Genomic DNA, 27,694 nt, shown 5'->3' on the forward strand with positions numbered 1-27,694 from the left:
GTGAATCTTCACTTCCTTTTCCTCAATTATTGGCAAGTACTAGCATTGTAGAAACATTAGCAGTTTTAAATACAAGGTGGTTGTCCAGGGTGACATTAGAAAGGGGCACAAACCAGCACAATGCAGAAAATGTGTTTTCTGTGTTGTGTATGATGTATTTTAGATGTGGAAAATGTAGAAAATCTAATTTCCAAAACAAAAAGCAACAGGTGGCAACAGACGGTTTGGTTCTTGCACGTACTTCCGACTTGATTGTTTGAAAAAACATAAATACTTTATTTCTTGCAAAAATATAGACAAAATAAAAATCTCTTACAACTTTCAAGTTCAAAAAGTGCAAGCAAGAACCAAACCACCTGTTGTCACCCACGGCCTTCAATGGAAATTGCTGGCTTTGGAACTTATATGCCCACAACATAGTAAAAAAAATAAAATAAAATGAAAAACATCCCGTCATCACACCGGATATTTCCCAAACAAAAGGACCCCCACCACACACCAAGTGTGTTCTTAATTACTTAAATCAATGGGAGGGTCTAAAAGTTATCAAAGTAATCTAAACAATTTCAAATGCAAAAATGAATTACAGATTTTGGTTCTAAACTAACTTATGTATATTCTAATTGCCCTAAGAAAAACTAAATTGATAGAACTCACGATTTACAAAAATTCAACATTAATGGCCACAACAGGGGCTGAAAATAAATTCATGCCACACTTGTCAGATTCTGATTTGCAGCATAAAGCTTGCTGTGAGTGTAGTGGCAAAACATGGAAAAGCTCAAGAAGTGTGAAGAGATTTGTTAGGAAACAAACTGCTAGGTTTTCAGAAGTGAAATCCTGGGAGCTAAATGGTTAAACTCAAGGTATGATGGAGCAAATGTACCAGTGTGATTCTTAGATCGTCTGAGAATACCGATGTTTTCCATCCTCTTTTTTGTTTTTTCACATTCTGGATAAATGAACTAAAATGATTTCAAAATGCTATAACTTAAGTTTTCAGGACAACGTGGGAAACCTTATCAGACTGTAAGTAGATTAAAATAACAGATAAGAATAAATACTTCAGTGACATTTCTGACTCAAAACCTTGGCTAAAGCCCAAACTCTGATACTCTGGCTGGAGACAGAAAAGCCTATAAATATGCTTTGTCATCAAAACCTCGTTGCTCAACGGCATCATGAGATAAAACCTTCTGACATACGGGGATATCGGTCGTCATCTGACAGGAGGAATAAGGAGTGACAGCATTCTTGAGACTGGAAGGAACTATTTTATTAAGGAACAAAGAGCAGAAAAATATCAAACTTGTTAATGTGACACCTATGAGGTCTTAAACGGACCTGACAAAACAAAGCAAAGTTGACTTGTTACAAATGCATTCACACTAACACACAGCTTAACAGAAAGGCTTCTCTTTGCATCAAATCAAACTCCGATCAATAACTCTGAATGATGGTGAAATGACAAAATATGAAATGTATGAACCACGTGGAGCCACCTCCATGTCTGCAGGCTAAATCCTGCCGACCTGACTGGTGACCACGGTGGTGGCGGATGGATTGCGGGCGCGGATCTTCAGCTCTCGATTCATCTGGCACCAGACGCAGGGGTAGCACCACATCACCTTGCAACAGTCATCGCAGCCTGAGCCCTGCGGACAGAAAACAGGAAGAGTGAAGTCAGCCGAATTCCCAGAACATTCACTTTGTTGACGATATTTAATCTATTAAGATGTGCCTGGTTTTATTTTTTCATATCTATCTGGGAAATATTTAAATCGTTTTCTATGCTTTTTTTTTTTTTTTACCAGCCAGCGTGGTTACATGAGCTAATGTAGCCATGAAGTTTTTATGTCTTAAAGTGAGTTTAGTTGAAATTTTCTTTTTAATTTGAGATGTTTTTCATTTGCCTATTTGTGGAGCTTATCTGGTACTCTAAAGAAAATGAAGCTTGGTCATCTGAAACATCTAGGCAATGCTACTTGGCTGCCTTTTATAATGCAGCCAATCCAGGAGCGCCATTCATTTTCCTGGGAGCTGATTGGCTTTAAGGCCAGAAGCAGAAATAAGGAAGTCAGTAGACAGTTTCCATTGTGCGCATCAATGCACATTAACATAATTTTGGTGATGCTGTTTTAAGAAACTATCGCCTACAGATTTCAAGAGATGAATCATCTTTCACAAGATCTTCCACTCTTTTCTAATTCAAGTTAAATGGGCAGCCTGTCGATGAGTGTAAAGATTTTATTTTGACTTCATTGGAGCCTTTTATAACCAAATTATAATATGTATATTTTTTCTCCAGAAATCTTGAAGACTTTTCAGAGGATTATAAAAAAATGTGGCTCATTTAAAGGAAATCTCAAAGTAAAAAGGAGTGGCTTGCTTTGGTTTCATTTATCTTTTTTTTTTAACAGATCTGTTCATCATGATAGTTTCTGTTTTTTTCACACCTCTCTGCTCTTGTAACGTTCATGTCGATCAGAGAATATCTTATTTGCATGAAATAATACCACAAACCACTGCTAATGTGCCGCCAACTCTCCAAAACCACCTGGCACACAATTGCTTTATTTCTGCTTTCTGTGCATTCACCCAGAAACCTGCCTAGTCTCACTGACTCGTGAGTCTCTATTTTTTTCATAGTTATATATTTCTTTATTATTTATGTCTCAATTTGTGGAGGGGAAAAAATATAATTTCAGTTTTTGCTGCCTTAAAGATCTCTTCTGTCACTTAAATGTTTCAGATATTAAAAAGAAAGAAATGTCAAATAATAATCCTTTTTTTGTTGTTCTTTAACATCCCTGACATTAAAAAGTAATTGCCATCTTGTTCAATCAGAATAATTATAACGCCTAGTTTAAATAGAACCTGTCTGACTACATGAAGTAGGCAAAAAAAAATTAAAAAGGAGTAAAGTTTGACTGGGTTAATTTTTGTGTCAAAGTGTCCAGAGTTGGTTTTTGCCGCAACGCACCTCTTGGCTTTTGCCACATTTGAATGCTTCAGCTCTTTAACCTTATTCTATCTAGTGTGAGACAAAGACAACCTGAATATATTCAAAATACAGTTTTCAATGCGATATTTCATTTATTAAGGGAGTAAAGCCATCCAGAGCACAAGCTAACGCCATGGCTGCCCTCTGGATGCCAGGCTGCAGACGTAGAGGAGAAGAAGTGACACTTCTCTTCCTAAAGCTGAACCTCTGATGAATTCATAACCCAACTCCTAATCTTTGTTTTCAATGCATTTTAGTTGTTGTGTTAACAGTGATTGTGCTACATGTGTTTTAAATAATAATAATAGAATTATTTATAGCGCTGAGAAAATCACAGACAAAACCTGAAGATCCTTGGTATAAGATGCTGCTGAGTGTCTTCAGTCAGAGGCTTATTCAGAGGTGCAGTAATGCAGACTGCTACAGGAGGAGCTTCCTCCTCACAGCCATGAACAGGGTTTCGCCCCGGGGTTTTATGAGCCTGGCGGGTCACCAGGCTAAGAAATGTTCAATTCAGATTAAACGACATGAACCACTTTCTTTTGGTTTCCCTTTTTTAAGACTTTACAGTTGGCGTTTAGGAATGGCAAATAATGTCTTCCAATAAAAACATAATCAGCTAGTCATATTTTCACATTTCCTGTCAACTTTAAACATATTTAACTCAAAAACATGGTGGCTGCCCCAGAGCTCCAACCAACGGGTTTAGCAAGTTTTCTGCGGGAAACTGTGCACGAACACCAACAACTCCTTGAAGAAACTTGGACTGGTATATGAGTAACAACATTGAATTTTCGTTTGGCTTTAATAAAGTATTTCTGAATTTGAGTAAAGCTTTATTGACCTAAACAGAAACCATTTCTATCAGACCTGCCAGAAAAATAAATCACTTCTGCATGACGCACCCCCAAAAGATCTAAAAACAAAGCAACAAATCATGCCTCGATGTAAGGAGACGCAGATATACATCAGTGTGGGAAGGATTGCAAAGTCACTTCTGAAGCTTTGAGATCCCAGAGAACCACAGTGAGAGCTATTATCCATAAATGGAGAAAGCAGCGTTCCACTCTCTCAGGAGTCAAATTTCCTCCAGAAAGATGCAAAAGACTCATTGCCGGTCATTAACACGCCTGACAGACGTTGTAACACGACTTCAGCTAAAGCCGACATGTGGATGGCTCAATTTGACAAAGAGCCAGAAGCCACATGCTAGAAAACAAAACCTGTGGCATTGAGCACTCAGAGGTTGAAACATCAGAGTTATTCAGTTGGAGCCTCTATTTTATGCTAAAAGCTTTTATGTTTGAAGCAATAAAGAACTTAAAAAAAAAAAAAGAACCTCTGAAGAAATCAGTGAACAATATTGATTATCTTTGCATTTCTTCTGATTTTGCTACTTTGTCACGTCTAAATGTTTCAGATCAAAACCAGTTCTAAAATCATTTCATTCACTGACAAAAAAGAATAATATTGAATCGACGTGAGCCTGAGTGAAAAAATAATAATCAACAAGTGACAATGTTTCAAACTTTTAGGTCACAGCAGAAGCAGTTTGGCTCACTCTCTTTTTCAGAAATCATTTTTAATTCAGCCATGTTTAAGGGTTTTTGAGAATATATCTCCTCTGTAAAGGTGACACCACAGCATCTCATCCTGGAGTAATTTGTCCCACTGGGAAATTTTATTCTATTGTTCCATCGTTCCAGGTTTTGTTTTTGTTATCAACACTCACTGTGGTTTGCACTTGTGACTTTATTCCTCATCTGTATGTAAAATTTCTTTAGATCAGGAGATGATGTGTTGCTCTTTTAGCCAACTTTAGGAACATCTACTTGTGACAAAAAGGCAAAAACAAACTAAAAAAAAAAACCAAAAACATCTTTTCACAGCAACATACATGTCAAACATAGTTTAGGATTGTAAGATGACTTGTTTATGATTGTGGAACAGTTGATTCAGCAGGATGTGAGGGTTATCCAACCCGGCGTATTGTTTGCAGGGTGTTCCCTGAAAACAAACGAGATCAGAGCCTGATGAATGTGACGTGTAGCCAATCAGAGGGCGCGGCGATGGAAACATGGAAGGGAATCCGAAATACAGACAAGAAAACACCAGAATTTTTTTGTGGAAATCAGAAACGTCTGCGTAGTATTTTTTTATTTTGTTAAATGTTAAACTGTCTCCGTTACTTCTTCCCTGTCGGCATGTTAGTTTACTATAAACATTTGTCCTAGAGAGGTTTTGTGAGGTTTTTTTGTCTGAGATCTGAATGTTCCTGAGTGAAATTGATTTGTGTGGTGTTTTGGTCCTGGCTGTAAACCACACAGCAAAACATGATTGTTTTCACTGTCATGCGGTCGCTTAGGTTTTGAAAATCAACTGACAATTTGAAAATCTTGCATGAGGATCAAATTAGTGGCCCCTCTACACGTAGATTACAAATTTACTGTTATTGACCAAGTTACTGGAAAACGTGTCAGTCGCTTCACTGACTGACGGATGAATAGAGCTGCATTTTCTTTAACAGCAAAATGAAAAGAATCCAAATCGGAGCAGCTAATTTGAAGAAAAAAATTCAAATTCAAACACTTCTCATGTCAACAAAACATATTAAAGTCTCCAATAGGAATTTTTTATTTTTTTTTGCTTATCCTGACCCGAAGAATAACTAATTGAAATTCAACTCTTGTACAGATTCCATACGAACCCTGACCGTCATAGTTGTTCTGGTTCAATAAAGTGTATTTCGTTGCAGCATTTCGAATAGAAAATCTCCATTTGAAATGCTACAATGCAAATGCTGGCCTTCGATTGACTCTGGAACGTCACGGTCTCTAGGTTTTCCATGCCTAATAAAGTTAACTATGTTTTCTTGCAAGCCCACGCCGGACTCGAGTGAATCTTTAACCGCTACCGTTTCTGTCATCTATTTCTGATAAATGACTCAAGTTAACCCAAACCCGTTGATACGAAGGGAAAAACCTCAGAGTCCTTCAGAGCAGTGGGTCGTGACGCACAGATGAGGACAACAGTTAAGGATCTGAGTGACTCCAAAAATAAAAAATAAAAAAAAGGATTGCAACAACTAAGTATTCCTGAAGTTGTCCGACTTACAGGAATGTTGTGACGCTCTCTGATGTTGGAGCGGAGTATGCAGGACACCACGCCACAGAAGTCCAGACAGGGCATCAGGCAGCACCAGCCGTACTTACTGGCCGTCTCACACTGCAGGCAGGGGAAACACCACAACCCACAGCAACCTGTTGGCGAGACGGAAAATAAAGCTGTTGTGCTGTAGTGTTGTTTACACTACTCGGGTTCAGAATGAAAATGGTGATCGCAGAATGTGCACCGATTAGATGCCCAGATGACCCCGAGCCAATAATGAAGCCAGGTGATGGTTTGACTCTTTAATCAGCCGGTTAAAACTGGTTTACAGGCCGGATGTGGATTGAAGGAAGGCGTATGCATAAGTGTGTGTGTGTGTGGTTCTACAAAGAAAAGAATAAATACAAATTACAATCCACCATGAATACAGATGCTCATTTACAAACATATTATAATCATATTATATGTCTGTTTCATTAATATTAAAGTTAAGTAAAGCAAAGGAAAGCAACTAAACAGAATATGGTTTACCATTTTAGAATATAAATTAGCTTAGCCTAGCCTTCGCTTATTCTAAAGAAAATCTTACAACAGAAAATGTTCGAAGTACTAAAATACACATATAATGCCACTAAAACATAAATACACTGCAACCTACCATTCATATGGGCCTTTTTCGAACAAAATCCCAAAACCACCTTCAAACACCACGTCTACTGGCCTGCACGGCTTCTCAAACAATGTTTTGGTATGAAAAAGAAATACTACTCACAAACGGCCGCGCCACCTAGTGGCGAAGCTCGGAACTACAACATGGCCTTCAGAACAGCCGCCCCCAAACTTGTAACCACAAGTTTGCAGTTTAAAGTTCACTGTCCATCTGATTCTGGTACTGCAGGTAGTCGGATAAGGCGACTCACTGGTCGTATGTACATGCGATCTTTCACCTTGACCTCTGCGGACCGGATCAAGCCATCAGCTCCCGGGAACACTCTGCTGATCTCTCCAATAGGCCATGAGGCTCTGGGGAGTTGGGGATCCACTATCATCACCACAGTGCCCAACTTGATAGGAGAAGTGTCCTTTAGCCACTTCGACCGAGTCTGTAATGTAGGCAGGTAGTGGCGTATGAACTGTGTCCAGAAGCGATCTGATAACACTTGACAGGTCCTCCAATGTCGCTGGCCAATGAGCTCTGAGTCGTGATATAACACTTGGGGTAGGGAAGGGTCTAGCCGCCCCATCAGCAACAAATTTGGGGTAATCGGGTCTGGGTCAGCTAAATCTGAGGACACGTACCCCAAAGGTTTTGAGTTGAGTATTCCCTCAATCTCAATCAACACTGTTTGCAAGATTTCCTCTTGTACAACCTGCGAACCTATTGTAGATTTCAGGGCTGCCTTTATGGATCTGATTTCCCGCTCCCAGGATCCTCCAAAATGGGGAGCACTTGGAGGATTAAATCGAAACGTGATTTGATATTCTGCTAATTGGGATTGTAAGGAGGGGTGTAGAGCATTAAAGGATTCCTGCAGCTCTTTCTCTCCTCCGCGAAAATTAGTTCCTTGGTCGCAGAGTATCTCAGTTGGTTTACCACGACGAGAGACAAATCTTCTTAAGGCCATGAGAAAGGAGTCAGAACTGAGGCCAGACAGCACCTCAATATGAATGGCACGAGTTGTCAAACATTTGAAGAGCAGGCCCCAGCGTTTTTCAATTCGCCGACCAACCTTCACTTGCATCGGACCAAAACAGTCAATTCCCGTTGAAAAGAAGGCTGGCTGATTCAATCGAAGGCGTGCAATGGGAAGGTCTGCCATCTTTGGATTGACAGGTTGAGCTCTCCATTTCTGGCACTCTGGGCAATTGCGCTGTTCACTCCTTATGGCTTCACGGCCCCTAAGAATCCAGTATTTCCTTCTCAACTCGGCAAACAATCTCTCTGCTCCTGGGTGCTTTAAATCTCTGTCAGCCTGTCGGATGAGTAGTTTAGTGACAGGATGTTTCGGGTCCATGACTACTGGATGAGTCATAGCAAGTTCCAAATCATTACAACGTCTAAGTCTGCCACCTACTCTGATGAGTTGGAGTGATTTGTCATATTCTGGTGCCAGGGTGACTAAACGACTGGACGAATGAACTGGTTTCCCAGTGGTCAACCACTGGATCTCATCTGGGAAACTGTCTCTTTGAGCAGATTTCAGGAGAGTAAGTTCAGCCTCTTTGTAGTTCTCTGCTGTGAGATTGTCACCAGTTGACCCCTGAAGACATTTGGCAGTTTCCTTTAAGAGGTCATTAAAACTGGTAAATTTCTGGGCATCTGGGAGCGGACAGGGTTCAGAGGTTACAACCAAGCAAGTGGCTGATCTACGCTGCTCCTCAGAAGTTGGTGCATGGTGTAATCGGGTGCTCTGGCCACCGGCCCTGCGGTAACTGCAGAAATGATGGTCCACATGCCCACCGGGACTGACATGTGAGGTCTCAGTCTTTGCCCCTAGTTAGATCATCTGCGGGTTGTCAGATGTTGTCACATACTGCCAAGCCCAGATCTGTCAGTTCTTGGATTTCAGCTATTCGGGTTCCTCTGAATACCTTGTAGTGGCAGGAATCTGACTGAATCCATGTTAGGACGGTGGTGGAGTCTGTCCACAACACCACTTTGAATAATGGTAGGGTGAGCTCTTTGGTCAACAGGCTGGCGAGCTGAGCTCCAGTCAAGGCTGCACATAGTTCCAGACGTGGCATGGACAGCTGGCGCTTAGGAGCCACTCTGGAACGTGCGGTCAGGAAGGCAACTTCCACCTTTCCAGCAGCATCTTCTGTCCGTAGATATGCAACACTTCCGTATGCCTGTTGTGATGCATCACAAAAGATGTGAACCTCATGCTGACTATCAGATTTGTCCAGCTCAGGGCTTACATAGCAACGCTGCAAACTTATATTATCCAGATGTTGCAGCTCCTCCTCCCATTCTCTCCATGCAGAAAGCAAATCACTTGGTAACAGCGGATCATCCCACTCGCGCTTTCTGTCCCATAACCGCTGGACTAGTACTTTAGCCCTTGTCGTGAAAGGGACCAAAAAGCCTAGTGGGTCGTACTGACTTGCCAGAACCCGATAAATGTTCCTCATAGTAGGTGGATTACTGTTTAAGGGCCTACATTTATACTGCAGAGTGTCAGAGTAGCACATCCACCTCAAGCCTAGAGCTGGTTCTTGAGGGTCCACATCAGTTTGATTCAGCCACTGTTCACTGTTCTCTGATCTTAATTCCTTCGGTAGATGGCCAATGAGATCTGGGGTGTTGCTGGCCCATTGCCTGAGCTCAAACCCTGCTTCTGATAATAGTGACCGTAATTTCTCCATCACCTCTTTAGCCACATCTGAAGAAGAAAAGCTTTGTAACCAATTATCAACATAGAAGTTCTTCTGAATGGCGTCACAAACATCCTCTCCCTGGTGGCTGTGATCATGGACATGTCTCTGGAGTGCGTAGATGGCACAGCAAGGGGAGCATGTTGTTCCAAACGGGAGCACCTGCCATTCATACACTTTGGGAGAGGTGTCTCTTTGCAGATCACGCCAGATAAAACGTAGCAGTGGTTGATCTTCTGGCAGCAGTCTCACCTGGTGGAACATTCCTTTGATGTCGCTGCTAACTGCAATGGAGTGTTCTCTGAAGCGTAATAGCACACCAAGGAGAGAAGCCCCCAGGTTTGGGCCTGGCAACAGCAGCTCATTGAGGTTCTGGTCTCTGTAAGTGAATGAGCAATTAAAAACCACACGGTTCTTACCGTTATGTGTCACCATGTGATGGGGGATGAACCACGATTCTCTAGAGGCCTTCATCTCTTCTTCACTTACTTCTCTCACATAGCCGGCCGCTATTAACTTGGTGATCTCTGCTTGATAAGCTTTAGCTTTCACTGGATCTCGATTGAGGCGCTTCTCTGTGCCACGTAGACTGGGGAGTACTACTGAAGGTGGTACTTGGAGGGTAGGCATATCACTGACACGCAGAAGGGGAGTTGCATATCGGTTTACACCTTCAATATCCAGTCTGGTCGTTTTTGCCTCCAGGAGCTTCATAGCTTGCTCTTCCCTCCGTGACCGTGTCACTAGCTTCTCACTTCTGTACGGCATAATGTCAAGTTGCCAGAGTCTTTCTACTTGACTTAACAGGTCTGATTTAGGTGAGGTAGCTGAAAGGAAGAGGCATTGTTGTGATTGCGTAGAGTGTCGAGGGGAGGGAACTGGTCCTTGTAATACCCAACCAAGCCTAGTCTTGACTGCAGCTGGACCGCCAGGTGGGCCCAGCCGCACAGGTTGGATGGGGGTCACTAGGTGGGGACAGTCTGATCCAATCAGAATGAGCGGCTGGGCATTGGTAAATGACTGCAAAGGAAGCTTTCTCAAATGTCTATACTTCTGCTGCAGTGCTTTCACTGGGTATGAGTGTGGAGCCAAACCCAGGTCATCTGCTGTGAAGGCTCTCTCGATGGTAAATGTTTTGGATGGTTGACTAGCAGAGGAGACTTTAACTGTTACTGATTCACCATGCAGTGTTCTCAGTCCTTGCCTTACTGTACGTAAAGTAAGACTCTCTGCAGTGCCCTGTAGCTGGAGCTTCTGAATGGCCTCTGGAAGAAGAATTGTCCTCTCCGAACCATCATCTAGTATGGCAAACGTCTCCAGAGTGTGTTTCCCATTTTGCAGCAAAACTTTGCTTATCTTCAGAAGCACTTGGTTGCACCCTGAACGACGGTCCAGATAGAGCACATCAGTAGATGGTTTACTGCCCAGTTCACTGACATGTTCTATTGGTGGTGTATGTACAGCTGCTCTGATATTCACTTCATGCAGGGCTTCTAGATGTTTTCCCTTACATGTGTTACACTGTACTTTAAGTCGACACTGAGCCGCTTGGTGGTGTCGCCCATAGCACTCCAGCAGCGATTGTTGGATTTAATCCAGGTGGACTTCTGCTCCTTTGTCAGCAGCTTGAAATTTGAACATTGATCTAGGAAGTGGAGAGTTATTACAATAAGGGCAAAAGGTTGTGGGCTTGCCTTGGGCTTCAGAAGTGGAGGGGGTTGTGGCTGAGGACCTCTGAGGGGTAGCATCGTGTGTTGAGCCATGTAGCACAGTAGTCCCTTTAGTGGCTCTCTTATCTCTTTTGATACCATTTCGGTCTCTCTGCCTCTCTTCCCCCTTAATAGAACGATCTCCACCCTCTTGAATGATCAACTCATACTCCAACCACTCTGCAAAGTCTCTCAATGATGGTATTCCACTTTTCTGTGGGTAGAGGTAACGTGAAAGCAGCACGCAAGTCTTGGGGTAGCTGTGTGAGTCTTGCTACATGAGATCCGCATTGTAGCTCTATGTGTCCATCTTCCCAAGTTGCTCTAACATGCCAACCAAAGCACGCACTCTTAATGCAAATCTCCTGAATCCTGTTGTGTCACTTGTACGAATATTGGGCTCATCCATAAGCTCTGCTATTCTCTGAAGTGACAGTTGGTGAGGCTGGCCATAATGTTTAGTGAGTGAAGCCATCGTATCAGAGTAGGGGCAGAGTGAATTACTGTATGAGTCAGCAATTAAAAGAGCTTCAAATTTAAGGTGGTCACATAGTACCTGATATTTGAACCTCTCTGTTCGTCGGCTGGGAGAATATTATCAAGGGCGAGTCTTAATCTAGCAAATTGCCTGGGATCATCCTTTGTGAACTCTGGTATAGAAGGCAATGGTCCCCTGTAGATCTTCTCCCTTGTAGCTATGGCCATGGTGGGATCCAATGTTTGGGCAGGGGAGGGCATGTTGGTGTCCAAGCTAAGTCCAGCTCGTGGTTGAGATAAGGGGGTGGACTGTGGCACTCGGGGTTGAAAGTCAGGATCTCTGCTAACAGCAGCTGCGGTTTGTTGTTGTACATGTAGCTCTTACGCTGGCTAAGCTCTTGTACAATGGCTGGTGGAGGTGGAGGAGTGGAGCCCACTGTACTTCCTGAATATCTGGATAGTCACCCAGAAAGGAGATTGGAGGTGGCGGTACAGGCCACTCCTCTGCTGCATTTTGTGTAGATGATACGTTGAGCTGCTCCTGCTGCAGGGAAGAGGGTTGCGTAGTTTGACGTGTGGAGAGCCAGGTGTCATCAGTTGAAATGTAGCCATCTGGTTGCTGTGCAAATTGTAAGCTAGTTGATCTCACCGTGGCAACATTACGATCCATCTGCCTCCTCATGTCTTTAACCATCAACTGAAGTCGATTATTATCTTCTTGCAGTTGCTGCACAATGGTCATGAACTCATGCGGGATGTTGGGTAACACTGGCGTCCGTCTGACAGCTCCAGCAAAACCAGAAGTCTGGGTGAAGGGTGTCGTCTCGGCATATCCCTCTCTAGTCTGACGCTGTTCCGACATAGTGTTTGACGGCAGTGTATATCCATCATATTCAGCCATCCATCCTGGTGGTCGCACAGCCCTCCGTGGACGTGCACCTGCTCGCTCGGGGTCATAATCCATGTTCACACTGTAATCACTCCTATCCGGCTCGAAGGACCATGTGCTGTAGTGTTGTTTACACTACTCGGGTTCAGAATGAAAATGGTGATCGCAGAATGTGCACCGATTAGATGCCCAGATGACCCCGAGCCAATAATGAAGCCAGGTGATGGTTTGACTCTTTAATCAGCCGGTTAAAACTGGTTTACAGGCCGGATGTGGATTGAAGGAAGGCGTATGCATAAGTGTGTGTGTGTGTGGTTCTACAAAGAAAAGAATAAATACAAATTACAATCCACCATGAATACAGATGCTCATTTACAAACATATTATAATCATATTATATGTCTGTTTCATTAATATTAAAGTTAAGTAAAGCAAAGGAAAGCAACTAAACAGAATATGGTTTACCATTTTAGAATATAAATTAGCTTAGCCTAGCCTTCGCTTATTCTAAAGAAAATCTTACAACAGAAAATGTTCGAAGTACTAAAATACACATATAATGCCACTAAAACATAAATACACTGCAACCTACCATTCATATGGACGCACACTCGAACAAAATCCCAAAACCACCTTCAAACACCACGTCTACTGGCCTGCACGGCTTCTCAAATAATGTTTTGGTATGAAAAAGAAATACTACTCACAAACGGCCGCGCCACCTAGTGGCGAAGCTCGGAACTACAACATGGCCTTCAGAACAGCTGTTGAAGTCTATCAGGCTGCACCAAGCTGCAAAATAGTATTAATTGTAGCACATATTGGCTTCTTTAAGAGATAGTTGTGCTTGTAAGTAAACGTGTCCAGTTTATTTGACCAGCTGAAGTGGGCAGGTGAGCAAAGAGTTTGTATAAAACCCCTGAATATTTAAACAAGGAGGAGAAAGCCACTTTCTGTTCTTAATAAATAAGCACAGGATGCTCTTTGAACCTTTGGTGTGCAAAATAAAGTGTCATGCAGGTCCAGGCCATAATACACCCATTCCAATGCCGTTAAAATACTTTGGATATTCTTTCATTCTGACAAATTTATGAAACACAAAGCTGGAATTTAGATGAACTTAAGTAAGATCATGCTCAGTCTTGTACCACCTGCATTAGTCCTGAGTAATTCAAGCAGAGAAAAAATACCAGGCAGACAAGTATGAACACTGGCAGACCACTAGCTGGCCGCTCACAGTTTAGCATCAGACATTTCAGTTTTACGGTTTAAAGGAACTTTGATTAGATTTAGGAAAATCTGTGATATACAATAATGTAATATTGATTGACTTAGAATAAATAAACTTGAATTTATCTTTGCAGTGGTGATATATTTTTGATTCATGGCAAACATGGATAACATGTAGTTTATAAATTTACCTTCTAAAACATTTTAATACTGCATTAAGCAACAAGCGTCAGTATTACTACAGACTTTCAAAAAGCAGATGGTAGCTCCGCCTATAGATGACCCATTTTATTACCATTCAATCTACCTAAATAAATTAGCTATTAGCTAAAAAACTATCTTTATTTTTGTAAAGAACTCAAAATAACCAGCTGCAGAAAGTGGAACGTGTCGGATTGTGGGCGGGGCTTGATGCCCGGCTCCACCCTAAAACCATTTTGATTGGATAATTTAATTCTTCTACTTCCCTCAAAATATCTGGAGAGGAGACAAAACGTTATTTGCCTGAGACCGAACATAATGTGTAAAATCATGTGAAAAAAAAATAAAGTAAATTTTTTTACGTTCTAAAACTATAAATGGAAAATTAAGAAGTTACATGATATTTGATATTTTAATATATAGTGTATAAGAAGGCCTGGATGGACACATTATAAAGTTTCTCTGAACTGTTTGGTCACAACAGTTTATAATCTGTGAAACCTTCATCCTATTAGAATAGAAAGTTGTAGTGATCTAATTTTTACCAACAACTATGACTTTTTTATGGAAAATCTTGATCAATTTGAGTCTCTTTACAAGCTCATTAAATGTTTGTCTTTATGCAGACACTTTTATCCAAAGTGAATTAGAGATGGGTTCGATTGTGGTTTCTGCTTTCCATTCTTCCAGGAAACACGCATTTCCTTTTGACATCACAACTGAGTTCTTTATCTCTTTTTGTTCTCTTGCAGTTTCTTCTTTGCGTCGTGCTCACATGAACACAGGATCAGTCTTTCCATTTAGTTTTGACACATTGTCAGCTTTGGTTTCTCATGTCAGACTGCATGAGTTTGTATCTTTGCTGTTTTCATTCCTGGAGTGATAATAGAGGTAGTGAGGTCAGTGTGATCACAAACTTTCCACTCAGGACCTTTCACATGAGGATTGTATGAGAATGCACCAGACATAAAAAAAAAAAAAATCATCTTTCATTACTGAGCTGCTTCAGATGCTGTTAGAAAACCTGCACACTATTTAATTCAACATTAAACCAAATACTTCTGGATTCATTTGATTTCCCTTTGGGATTTAATAAAATATTTTTGAATTTGTGCAGACAAGTGTATTAGAAAATAATTACGCATGTTTCCATTCTCATCTGCAATTATTGGCACTGCTGGTCAAGGGCGCGTGCCGTCTATCTATAGCTTAACCTGACCCACACGAGCACAAAACTGGCACAAACCTGACCCACATCGATATGCCAAGCGAACCTGATGGACACGGCCGACTAGAACACACGAGGCCCAACAGTGCAACACACACACACACACACACACACACACACACACACACACACACACTTTATGTTTTGAGACAAAAGAAACCTTTTTTCTTTCTCCACATTTTTGTTAATAGTAAAAGGAGAAAAATAATTTAAAAAGTCCCATGACTTTGATTATTTTTTTGTCCTCAGTGGGAAATCTAGGTGCGTACTGCCAGCAGTGATTGTTTTCAGAAGGGTAGGAATTCATTTACTTTACTTTTTTTTAGGTTGATCAAAGTGTTTCAGAAGTTTTCGTTGTTTTTGTTTTACCTTATTTCAAACAAATATCATTAACATGCATAGAGAATATTTAACACAAAAACAAATATCAGAATAGTATTTTTTAAAAATGAATAATCACAGACATCGACAGTGTTGGTGTTAAAGTCTTTCAATCTTCAAAGTGCTCCAGAAGCTTCACTGGTCATCTGTGAGTTAATGTTTCTCTGGGGTAAAGATATGATGTGACACGGAACAACATTTCAATTTAAAATGGGTAAAATCAGCAAATATGCAATGCAAGTTAAGGCAAAGATTTATGTTGATACTGCGAACAGTGAGCAGGAAATGAAAGGAAGAAGAAACAAAAAACTTTAAACGTGTCTAAAACAGGTTTCATCATCAGGCGACAACAATACAAACAATGAACTGGATGGAAATGTGGCTCAATCATTCATGATAAATCAGAATCTTAACAATCCTATTAATGTAATTATTTCCACTGCACCTTATCAACCTTGAAAGTAAAACCTTTTCTCAGAACTAAAGAAGTCTGAGAGAAGGATGCGAAAGAAAACATCTTCAAGAAACAAGAGAAGAAATCCAATTATTTTATTACGGCTAAATATGCCTCAGACTTTACTTAAGACTTAACTTTGTCCCCCCATAAATTACAAGAGGGCCTCTTTTTTAAATCAATGATGAATATGTGGAAAAGAACCTCTTACCCACTGTTAGGCAAAGGAGAGGTTCTGGTATTCTGTGGGCTTCTTTCTCACAAAATTAGTTGGAGAGGCTGGTATTAGGAGGTGTTTGAAACATCAGGATATTCAAATAAACACCTGGTTCACTTTGCCAGAACACTGAATTTGGCAGTGAGGACAGTGAGTAAAATTGGTGGCGGCCGTTGATCTGACTTACAGGTGCCCATCTCGGCGCAGCAGTCGCAGAGGTCGGTGCTCCATCTGCCTGGACCCTGCTGGGTGACCGTCACCACCTGATGAGTCTGGGGTATGTAAGCCATGCCTGCAGGATACAGAGCAGACACCAACACCTTAAAAGAGGAAATGTGTACTTTACGTTTGCAACATGTTGCTCCGCCACAATGTTCCTTTATGAAAAGCACCTGATGATGTGTGGATTTGTCGACAAGCTCCGTTGATTTTCCACAGGATGTAATTCAGACAGTTTTAACACATAGGACACACTCGATTTTAGCTTCACCTTTGATCAGCATACAGTAAAATGGAATGTGAAATGTTTCTGTTCGTTTTATCTTGAAATGAAAGCATTGTAAGGATTTGGTTTTCTCTGTGTTGATTTGAGTTTTTCTGTGTGTTTATTTGGGGTTTCTGTGTCTTTGTCGTCTCAGTCTGTCTACTTTGTCTGTTGCCTTCAATTCGACTCCAGTTACTAGCGGTCTGAGTCGCTGCCTCTGCTCACATTCGCTGTCTGGATTATTGAGACTTTCATCATTAAATCATCATTGCTTTCACTTCAACCTGCAGTTTACTGCTTTTCTCCGCACCACCTACACCCCACTTCATGACATGCATTTTAGAGCCGAGTGAAGAACAAATCTTGAGAATCAACCAAGGGTGTACTTTCTTTTTACCATGACTTTATGTCTACATTCTTTATGTACCTTTGGGGAGTATAAGCCCAAACTGAAGATACTTTGGTTCACTTAAATTAGGCGTAGTTTTCCGTGAAAGATTATATGAAGAAACACAATATTTTGTTGTATGATAAAGTTATCACTTAATATTAATTGCCTGAACCTGTGAGGATTTTAAACATACTAGATGCAGTTTTAAGTGGTTTTCATACTTTGGTTTAATCTGACATGTTAGTTTGACAAACGTGTTTTCTCTTAGTGAAGCTAATAGAAACGTTTTGGAGCGACCGAGCTAGTAAGTCAGCTTCAAACTAAAGGAAAATCTGTTGAGGGAGCTAAAGATTAGGGAGATGGCATAGAGGTTTTCCAAACTTTAAGACTTGGATGAGATGCATTCATCCTCAATGCGTGCTCCCCACGCACTTCTGCAATTTAAACTGTCCACCCGGCACACTTCTCTAAAGTTAAACTTACGTCTATTTACCTAAAAATGTGCCCCACATGTGACACCTGCTACGTTAAGCCACATGTTGTGGTCTTTTCCTCCTCAGGCCATTTTCTGGAAATCAGTCTGTAGTACTATATCTGAAGTTTTGAGGTGTGAGAGTCAACCAAACTTCTTCTCCGCCATCTTTGAAGTTGCCCCAGAACTGGACTTACCGTGTTTCAAACAAAGCTCCCATTTTCATCACAGATTGCCAGGAGAGCTAACATGTTAAACGTTCATTAGAACTTAAAAGTGTGTTGATCTTTGAGAATGTGCTCTTTCATAATTATGCCATTACTTGAAAACCGTCTCAAAACAACAATCGTATGGTTTATCGCAATAACTTCTGAGACATTTAATTAATTAAAATTAGTTATTTTGACCGTCCTACTTTGTGGCCTATGCACACATTCCAAAGCAAAACAATAAGTAAATTGATAAACCGAGAGGAATAGCTTAGTGACCTGATCTCTTTTTTTAAAATAAACAAACATTTTGACTGAACACAAAGCAGCATATAATTGTGAGGTGAAAGAAAAACAACATATGGGTTAGACGTTTTCATAAAAATAAAAACCTGAACGACCAAAGTTTGATTAAAAATCCACGGTAAGACTTGAAAATTGATGTTCATTCAACCTGACTGAACTGTAGCTCTTTGGCAAGGAACGATGGGGAAAATATTTCAGTTCTACAGCGTCACAAAATTCACACTGAATAAAACGTGGTTCACGAAGGAATTGAACCAATTTCCGCTAAATACATTTTCGCTTTAGTTATTTCTTTCTTTCCTTTAGCTCGGCTTCTTGTGGTAGATAATAGTTTGATTTTTTTTTTTTCTGTGAATAATGTTGATCTTGCTTCCCCTAAATTGCATTAAAGGGTTTACTATAGATGCCATGTAAGCTGAGAGAAAAGAAGAAGCTTTCTGCAACTCTAAAGCCACCGTGTCGTGACGGAATGAAATGCAAAACCGATTCAGGACAAACGAGGTGATTAAAAACAAAAATCATTCTAAATGGCTTGTGCCCAACTCTCTCAGTTAAACATGCATTGATCCAAACACAGCTAGAGAATATTTCTCCATCTAACGAGCAGCTGGTGGACTTTCGGTTCTGATTAAGCCACTTTATCCATCCAGACTGTGACTGAAACTGAAGAGTGACTGAGAACAAGAATGGCAATAACTCAGAATAACAGGAAGTGAAGAAACACCTTGAATGTTACAGACGGCAAACACTTCTGCATCGGCATGCACAGAAAAAACTCAAATGTGTTCTTTGGAAAGGAACTAGCAGCTCATACGTCACGACAGATTAACAAAGATAAAAAATAAACGTTTTTGTATAATTAGCAATGCTAACTTTCGAATTGAATGTCTCCCCTGGTCGTTCCTCTTATTCTTCAACTTGATGTTGCAACAACTATCAAAATAAAAAAGAGGAAAAACAGGCTGGATTGGGGAATCCAGCCTGAACTGGTTATACTTCCTTCTGTTTTCTGCCGATAATCTCTCCTCTCAGATTACATGTGGGAACAATTGCTTACTGAACATTTGAACCCAAGGAAAAGTCCAAACTGACACTAAATTAAGCTGATGACTGATTTCCAGAAGGCAGTTCTGCAAGGTTTCCTGGTTTCCACTGTGGAACAGATTCCACCTATTAGTCTCTCTTTTTAAAAGAGTAAACATTTTTAATGAGCAAAAATAAAGATATTTGAGGAAGACTAGATATATATCTGTGGCGCTATGTTGCGGTAAAGAGTGATTTATCTGGTTCTCTCCAGGTAATGTAGCCAGTTTTGTAGGAGCAAAGTTAGGAGAGAAGTTACAGCTCCCTGAAAATTTCTCAACACTCCTGATAAAGCTATCTGGAATAATTACTAAAGATAATTTTTTTTTATTATTATCTATTTGAGATACAAACAGATTGATTTATTAGATGCCTGCACTTTCAGCTTTATTAAACTTATCACATGCTTTTATATCAATTTTAAAAAATTTTGTTTTAGATGATCGAATTTTGGCATTTGTGGCTTTCCATCCAAACTGTTCTCATTTTAGGTTTCGGCTTGTTTAGATTTGAGCTCCTGGAAGGAATATTAATCTGAAGCTATTTTAATATTAGGTAGAAAAAGTGTCAGTCGGAGTTAAGGGAGGTACGCCAGCAGAGAGCTTTGTTCTAAGAGGACAGAACTTTATGAAAAATCTGCTGTGTGGTTTAGATAAATCCAGCCAGCTGGGTCAAGACCTGACAGGTCAGGACATTCAGCAGATAAGACGCTGGTCAGCTTATCTGCTCCTGGTCTCACACAGGCATGCACAAAAAGAAAATGGCACTTCGAATGCTCTCCTAAACAAGTTTTAAATTAATAATGATGTTCATCAAAGGAGCACCTATGGACAATAAGTTATTAATTAGTGAAGTAGCGCACCTTTATGGTCCTGTTGAGACGTCTCTGTACTGCATATAAGTGAGTCTGACTTTCAGTACAAAGCCTTTTCCAGGCTGGAGCTGCTCCTTGTTTCTGAGCGTTAGATTACCATTTGATTCTTCTAATAAAACTCTGGAGAGGACAACAGCCGACTCGCGTCTCTTTAAATAAATGAATGTACAAAGCTACGAAAACAGAGCATCCTTTAACATTTATCAGCTTCCAAATGTTTCCGGACTCAGAAATGTTTGCGTTTGGGATGAGGGTGGAGGGATGGGGTTATTTTTTTATTTTTTATTTTTTTACCAACAGGCCTATTTTGAGAACAATATTCTTGACCATAATTTGATAAAGTGAGGGTTCATATTCTACCGTGTCCTAGTCCAACAGCTTCAACTATCGGCATAAAGAATCAAAAGGAATCTTGAGAAAATCACTAATAATAACCCATGTACCGATGTTGCTAGAGAATAATCAACAGGAAGGAGAGATGGCTAAAAATAATGATTAATCAACCAATTAGGAACAATACCAAACGATTCATCAATTACTAAGATAAATAGAAGCTGCAGTTGCATTAAGTCTTCACAACTTGCAGATCTATAATGTACATCTCTGTATTTTCAAGCACAAAGACCTCAAACTCTGCAGCAATTTCCCCTTTTTTATACCACCCTGTTACCCAACCACTTTCTCAATCCTTTTCCAGTTAAAAGATGAAACAAGGAACTCTGATCAAACTTAAAAGCAATCCAACTTTTACAGCACACAATATCAGATCACAACACTCAAATGTCCACTGGCCACCAACAATGTTTTCCTTTACCTTAAGAAACATTTCTTAGAAGTAGGAATGAACCGACAGCTCTGGATTTAATTTGGTTATGCAAACATATGGAAGGGGATATCAGCGGAGAGACGAGGTTGCACAACCAGTAAAGCAACAGTCTGTTTCCGTAACATCCAACGGTCAGATGGCCAGATGGATGCTGCTCACTACACCATTCTTCTAGCTTTTAGTCTTTTCTACTCATGCAAGTCTTCAACTGAAGAGTACAACCCAGCGGCGTCTTAAAGCACCTGAATAAAATGAACGGATTTAAAGGATGATTTCCAACACTAGTCAAAACCAGTGACCATGTCCAAAGGGCTAAAAACGCCACCAAGAGTGGCAATGAATAAAATATGCTATTATGGTCAATAACACATATTTGACAATGTTGTTTATTTCCTTAACATTTCGACACCATGAAAAATGACCAAACCGCTGAGACTGTTCCCGATTCTCAGGAGTGTGAGTAACCATCAGCACTTAGAGCAAATCCGATGATTCTGATTAAGAAACAAATGACTAAAACATAAGTCATGTCCTTCCAAGCAAGATGTTTATGCCAAAAATCCAGCTGAAATCCAGTGGTTTTCATCTGCTAGTAAACGCCAAGAAAATACAATAGACGTTGCCAGGACCTACTAGACGGTGTTTTTTTTTTACAGGAAAGGTAGAAGGAGCTGGATTGTGTGGTCCTGATTCTGGCAATGCATGCCTTTCAAACAGCTAAATATAATTTTAAAATAAATATGATGATGCAAACGTCAGCTAAGTATGGATCAAGCAGGTGTTTGCTGGCAAACTTTAGGAGCTCCAGAGACGAATCAGAGTATAGGGGTTGTGACTGATACGCCAAATGGTCTCAGCGGGGAACAGCATGACCTGTGATAGTTTCTTCAGTTTGCCCTAGAAAGGGGAAAATGTCCTCATGGGAACTTTCCACAAAAGTGCAAAAGAAGAAGAACCTGAAAAGAACAGAAACTAAGTATGATCCTTTAATACTAAGCTACCAAAGGAGGAGTTGATAACTTCAACAATGTTACTGGGCCAAACGGCACCAGGTGAATGACCAAACCGCACTGGCAACTAAAGAAGTTTAAATATAATCTTCATGAATAGCCATTATTTTTCTCTGTGTAGGTTTTCTTGCATTAAAACATTAAAATAGTTCTATTTTTATGAAGAAACAAGCTGAATTATTCTCATTCAGCCTTCATTTCTAAGAAGTAAAGAAAAATTTATTTTAGCAATGATATGATAGAAAATGCTTTGAGGGAAGTCTTTGGACTCTTAAAAAGGATCCCTGGGTCAAACAGTCACATATTTGAAAACGTTATGTCATAGAAAACCACTCCCTTGCCCTACAGCAACACAAAGGACAACAAGATGCAAATAACCACTGGTTAATGTCAACAAAACACATTTCTGACTGTCTGACTACGACAGAGTCTCCCAGGCTTAACATTGTAAATGCAAGCAGTTAATCATGAAAAACTGTAGAAATGGAGATTTCTGACAGAAATTTTCCAGTTTGTTTTATCCACATTGGTCCTAATGCTCCATCGTGCCTAGATGTGTCGTCTGAAATGTGTTCAGTTAGAGTTGGATGGCACATATGTTGACAAACTGTCTCTTTTTATAATCTTCTGAATGCCAGGCATACCAGAGAATCTGATTGCATACGTGTGCCAGAACATAGTTCCTCTATAGAAGGAAATATCGAGATGGGAATCTGAAACTGCATCCAGTTTATTAAATCAAAACTGGATACAGCATCAAAGTAGGCAAGTAGTCATTCAGATCATCCCCAGCCCTAACCCGACCCAACCGACTCAAAGGTCCTGATACAAAATTAACCCTGCAACACAACCAACACCAGTCCACCTTCGAAAGAGATAGTAAATATGCTGCATGAACTGGAAGAGCGGAACGAATGTGACACGGTGCAAAGGAGAGGCGTCGGGGTCAGAATGCTGACATCATGTGGTTGCATGTTTGCTGCAGAAGTATGATCTGAAATGACGACCTAATACATCAATTATTTACAAGAGAAACCAATCTAAGCTGCAAAGAAACCACTGCCTCCATTAAAGCAGATCATCTCTGTCTGTAGGACATGAGACAGCAGTCCCACACAGAACAAGGCACTGCTGTTGTCACGAAACTGTTTCAAGTCGAGTCAAGTTCATTTACTCAGTACAATCCAGCAACAAGGCAGTTTCAAGTGCTTTACACCAGAAAAACAGGCACCATTTATGAAACAAGCGGTGAACATTACATTTTGTCAGATGCCATCATCAAAACCATAAAGCATGTAAACATCAAATATATTGACCAATGTTCCAGTTATCACCAATCAAAGGCATCTCTAAACAGGAAGGATTTGAGTTTTCATTCAAGGGAACTCAGTGTTTCGACTGTTTTGTAGTTTTCAGGAAGTTTGTTCCAGATTTGTGGTGCGCAGAAGCTGAAGGCTGCTTCTCCATGTTTGGTTCTGGAGATGCAGAGCAGAACCAGAACCAGAACCAGAAGACCCAAGAGGTCTGGAAGGTTGATACAACAGCAGATCTTTCATGTATTGTGGTGCTAAACCGTTCAGTGGTTAATAAACCAGCAGTAGGACTTTAGAACTGGACTAATGTGTTCTTACTGAGTTTTAGTCAGAGCGCGAGCAGCAGCAGCAGCGTACTGCATCAGAAGCAGCTGTCTGACTCATTTCTTCGGCAGAGCTGTGAAGATACTGTTGTAGTAATCAGTGCGACTAAAGATAGATCTTGCGAACGAACCTTCTCCAACCTGAACATTTCTCTTCAGCTGGTTTTTGTAATTCAGTAACATGAGAAAATAGATGATTTTACACATAAAGAAGGTTTATGATGACCTTTAATATAAAGTAGAGATATTGCTAGATCTATCAAAGTAGTGTTTACATTTGCATTAAAGGATGTTGATGAATGTAATGCCTCCTTTTAAAGATACAAAACATATGGTTTTAATAGAAAAACGTGATAAAAATGGTTTACAATGGTGTAAAAACGTATTTGCCCTCTAACTTATCTTGATTTCGCTTTTTTTGCCACACAGTTAATTAAACACATTATGAAAGAAGTAACTCGTTTATTTTGACCTGCTAATTTTCTGAAAATTTAACACGCCAAACACAACCACGTGGATTCATGCAATTATCTAGTAGGAAGTTGGAAGAGATTGTGAACATGTTGCTTTTAATCTTTTAATATATAAACAGAATCATTCTCACGCACATGCAGGCGCTCAATGGTTCTCATTGATGGTTCTCATCATTAGCCGAAACAGATTAGTCAGTCAGAAAATGTTGCCTTCCAACACCGTTTATTACTGATTTAAGCAGCTGTAACAAGCAATTCATTTGCATATTAAATTAACAAGTACTCATGAGATTCAAACAAAGACAAAACAAGCTATATTTCTGATGAAACTTACATTTTAACTAATTTCATGTAACGTAGATTTAAAAAAAAACCACAAAAAAAACATGCAATGTCGGATAAAACGTGAGGAGAAATAAATAAACGCGAAAGTACGTAACTGTATAAAAGCAGACAGAAACTCCCTGAGCGGCTACAATGAGCAGCATTTAAAACTTACAGCGGCTGCCTTTTAGTAGTATTTTCATTATTTCTTACCTTTTTAAAGCTGAATTGTTGGGGGGAGAAAAGCAGCGTGGAGAGCGCCGTGTACTTGCTGGGTTGCTGAGCGTGAACTGATGGAGGCAAATTAAGTTTCACTTTTCAGACAAGAGAGGCAATGGGGTAGGGGGGCCACCTGGAAAACAACGAGGAGGAGCAGGAAGTGGCTTCTCCGTTTAGCTTTTCCTCTAAGATGAAAGAAATAACATATAAACAATAATGTTGAAATTATACTGGCAAAAAATATCTGCGAATGCCATAATTTGTGTAAATGAGTTTGTACTGGTGGTGTCAGCCATCTTCCGTGGAGTAGTTTGATGGAGCAGCAGCTGATCGACGTGAGAGGAGGCAGATAAGCTCAGCAGTTTATCTCAGCTGCTCCTGCACAGGCAGGAATTGTTCCCAAAAACTGCACCAAAATAAGAACAGGGTGATCTCATATTTTCACTCAAGTTAAGCTAAAATGTAGCCATCCAAGAAATTACTCAAGTAGTAACATTAAAAAAGCCAATACGTTTTGTAAAGAAAAAAAAAACAAAAAAAAAAAAAACAACATTACATGTACTTATTGAGCATATGTTAAAATAGTGAAAAGTGTGGTGTAGTAAAAGTAGTCTTAAAAGTACTTTTTTTTCCAGAATAGTTACTCAACTAAATGTAACTAGTTATCTCTGGTAACTAGTTACATCACAGTTCTTTCAACCCAGCAGCTGATGGACTTTATAACTTTATACTTCTCATCAAAGAGGTCAAAGGTCACATGTGGGGTACCCAAAGGTTCAATCCTAGGACCCCTCTTATTCAATATCTATATGCTCCCACTGGCTCAGGTTATAACAGGAAATAATATCAGCTACCATAACTATACAGTTGACACACAGCTCTACATTATGATGTCACCAGGTGACTCTGAACCCATCCAATCACTGAACAGATGCTTAGAACAGATAAATGTGTGGATGTGCCAAAACTTCCTCCAGCTGAACAAAAACAAAACTGAAGTTATTATTTTTTGACCTAAAGAGGAACGATCTAGAGCCATACATTAAAGATCTGCTGCTGTTGTATCAACTTTCCAGAACTCTCAGGTTCTGGTTCTGGTCTTCTCTGGATCCCCAGAACCAGAACCAAATGAGGAGAAGCTGCATTTAGCATCTATGCACCACAAATCCGGAACAAACTTCCAGAAAACTGTAAAACAGCTGAAACACTGACTTCCTTTAAATCTCAACTAAAAACCCACTTGTTTAGAGTTTTATTTGAAACGTAATCAATTACAAAGTTAATGACGGAACCTGACTCAATGTTCTGTGATGATTGTTGATTCTATCTTGCATTGTGTTTTTGTGTTTGATTTGGTGTAAAGCACTTTGAAATGCCTTGCTGCTGAAATGTGCTATACAAATAAAGTTTGATTGATTTGATTGATATAACCACCACTGCTCCCAACAAGCTTAATAAATGTTTATGTCTTTGCTGTTATTTACTCTGTTTGTCTTATTTTAAATAATGTTCTTGCTGTTATTTGCACATCGCAGAAGATGTTTTTACTTTTTAACTTTTTATATTTTGTTGCTGCTACTCAGTTTTGCATCTCTTTGGATCTGAGCTGGGCTTTTTTTTAAGTACTTGTACAGAATTATTTGGCCAGTGTTGTAAATTTGCTCCCATGGTACTTCCTTCTATTCTTATTTTTTTCAGCTTTTTAAATATTTTTTTACCTTTTGATTGAATCTGTATGTATCTTACTGCTGATATTTCCCCACTGTGGGGCAATAAAGTCTATATTTTATTCATAAAATCTCTTGGAATTACACCAGAATATCATGAAAAGTTTAACGTGTTTTGTAAATTATTTTAAAAAGTAGAACTCATATTACACTGATTCAAAGTACACCAAATAAACCATTGCAAACTTAATATTGCGTATCTATAAATTGCATATAAATATATATATCAGTTTTTAATGGGTCTGGTTCCTATCATAAAAAGAGAGGACAGATAACTGGATGAAGAGAAGCAATGATTAGCAGCTGGAACCAGGAGAAAATTGGTAGCTGAGATGAGGTGAAAACAAAATCAATGAAGGAACAGATATAAACCAAAAAACACTACTCTACTGAAACAAGACCAAAACACGAGCAATAGGAATATTTGAACCGAGGCAAGAAATAATCCAAAATGGAAAAACTATGAGAAAGCAAACCCAAACAAAAGGAAATTATCAAAAGAGAAAATAATTGAAGCAAGATGTCCAAACTCTAAAGGTTCATAAGAACACGGGGGGAAACCAAGACATCCATTCTGAGAAACGCTCTCCCTGAACGATCCCCAGGGTTTCCCAGCCCAGAACGGAGACCTGCCAGCTGGTTCTGGGTCAGACTCTCCTCCTGGTGGGAGGTGCAAACATTTAGAAGAAGTGACTCTTATCCTGTACTGCATATGTTCTCACAGCCTCTCAGATACTCTGCAGAACTTTTACATGTAGACTAAACAAAAATATCCTGATATTCTACAAGGCACAGTGTTTCTTTTCTCTTTTTTTGTCACATCTACAATAAGAAATATTGTTGTTTATCTTGTTTGATACTTGTTTCTTAAACAATGTTTTGACCTTTTTGTGTGTTTTGACTTGGCCTTAAGCAAAAAAAAAAAAATAATAAATAATAATAATCATTTTAACAATCTACCTCCAGCATCAAATGTCATTTGGATAATATCAAGTGGAAAGGAGTTTTTTTTCTTAAACTTGTTCTATAGACAAATGATAGAACTTGTAAAATGATCCGTGGCTCCATGGGATGCAAGAAATGCAGTAATTTGTTACAATGGCGCCCCCTGGCGGATGCAGACATAATTACACAGTCAGAGCCGAAGTCAAATTCCTTGTTTGTGTGACCCAAATAAAACAGATTCTGATCAAGCGCAGATGGTTAAAGTACAGGACATTATCTTCATTTTTCAATATTTAATTTTACTTTTATGGCAAGCTTTCCTGAACTCAGAATTACCCTTCAGTTCCTCCCCGTCCTGAAAATAAAGTAAGTGAATTGCAGTGATTTTTGCATTAAGTTTTATTTATTTTTTATTCTTATATTCTTAGCTTCTAAGTCGACA

The 27,694-nt window shown here is 39.8% G+C and overlaps 1 protein-coding gene across 1 annotated transcript; it reads right to left on the reverse strand.

Annotated features, from left to right (window-relative positions):
* Window positions 1-1,254: 1,254 nt before the first annotated feature.
* Window positions 1,255-24,741, reverse strand: LOC122819840 (cornifelin homolog B-like). The gene is made up of 4 exons (XM_044096829.1): window positions 24,575-24,741; window positions 16,461-16,565; window positions 6,119-6,264; window positions 1,255-1,655 (listed from the first exon to the last, which is right to left on the reverse strand). Exons 2-4 carry the CDS (start codon window positions 16,561-16,563, stop codon window positions 1,518-1,520), a joined length of 387 nt encoding a protein of 128 aa, XP_043952764.1. The 5' UTR covers window positions 16,564-16,565; window positions 24,575-24,741; the 3' UTR covers window positions 1,255-1,517.
* Between the last annotated feature and the right edge of the window lie 2,953 nt (window positions 24,742-27,694).

The sequence above is a fragment of the Gambusia affinis genome, linkage group LG18 (genome assembly GCF_019740435.1).
Source record: "Gambusia affinis linkage group LG18, SWU_Gaff_1.0, whole genome shotgun sequence".
Taxonomy (NCBI): Eukaryota; Metazoa; Chordata; class Actinopteri; order Cyprinodontiformes; family Poeciliidae; genus Gambusia; species Gambusia affinis.

Excerpts from the sequence above, each read along its gene's own strand:
- LOC122819840 (XM_044096829.1), bottom strand. The coding sequence starts at position 16,563 with ATGGCTTACATACCCCAGACTCATCAGGTGGTGACGGTCACCCAGCAG. Across the intron at positions 6,265-16,460 it reads CTGCGCCGAGATGGGCACCT|GTTGCTGTGGGTTGTGGTGT; the intron begins GTAAGTCAGATC and ends TCTCGCCAACAG. Across the intron at positions 1,656-6,118 it reads GAGAGCGTCACAACATTCCT|GGCTCAGGCTGCGATGACTG; the intron begins GTAAGTCGGACA and ends TTCTGTCCGCAG.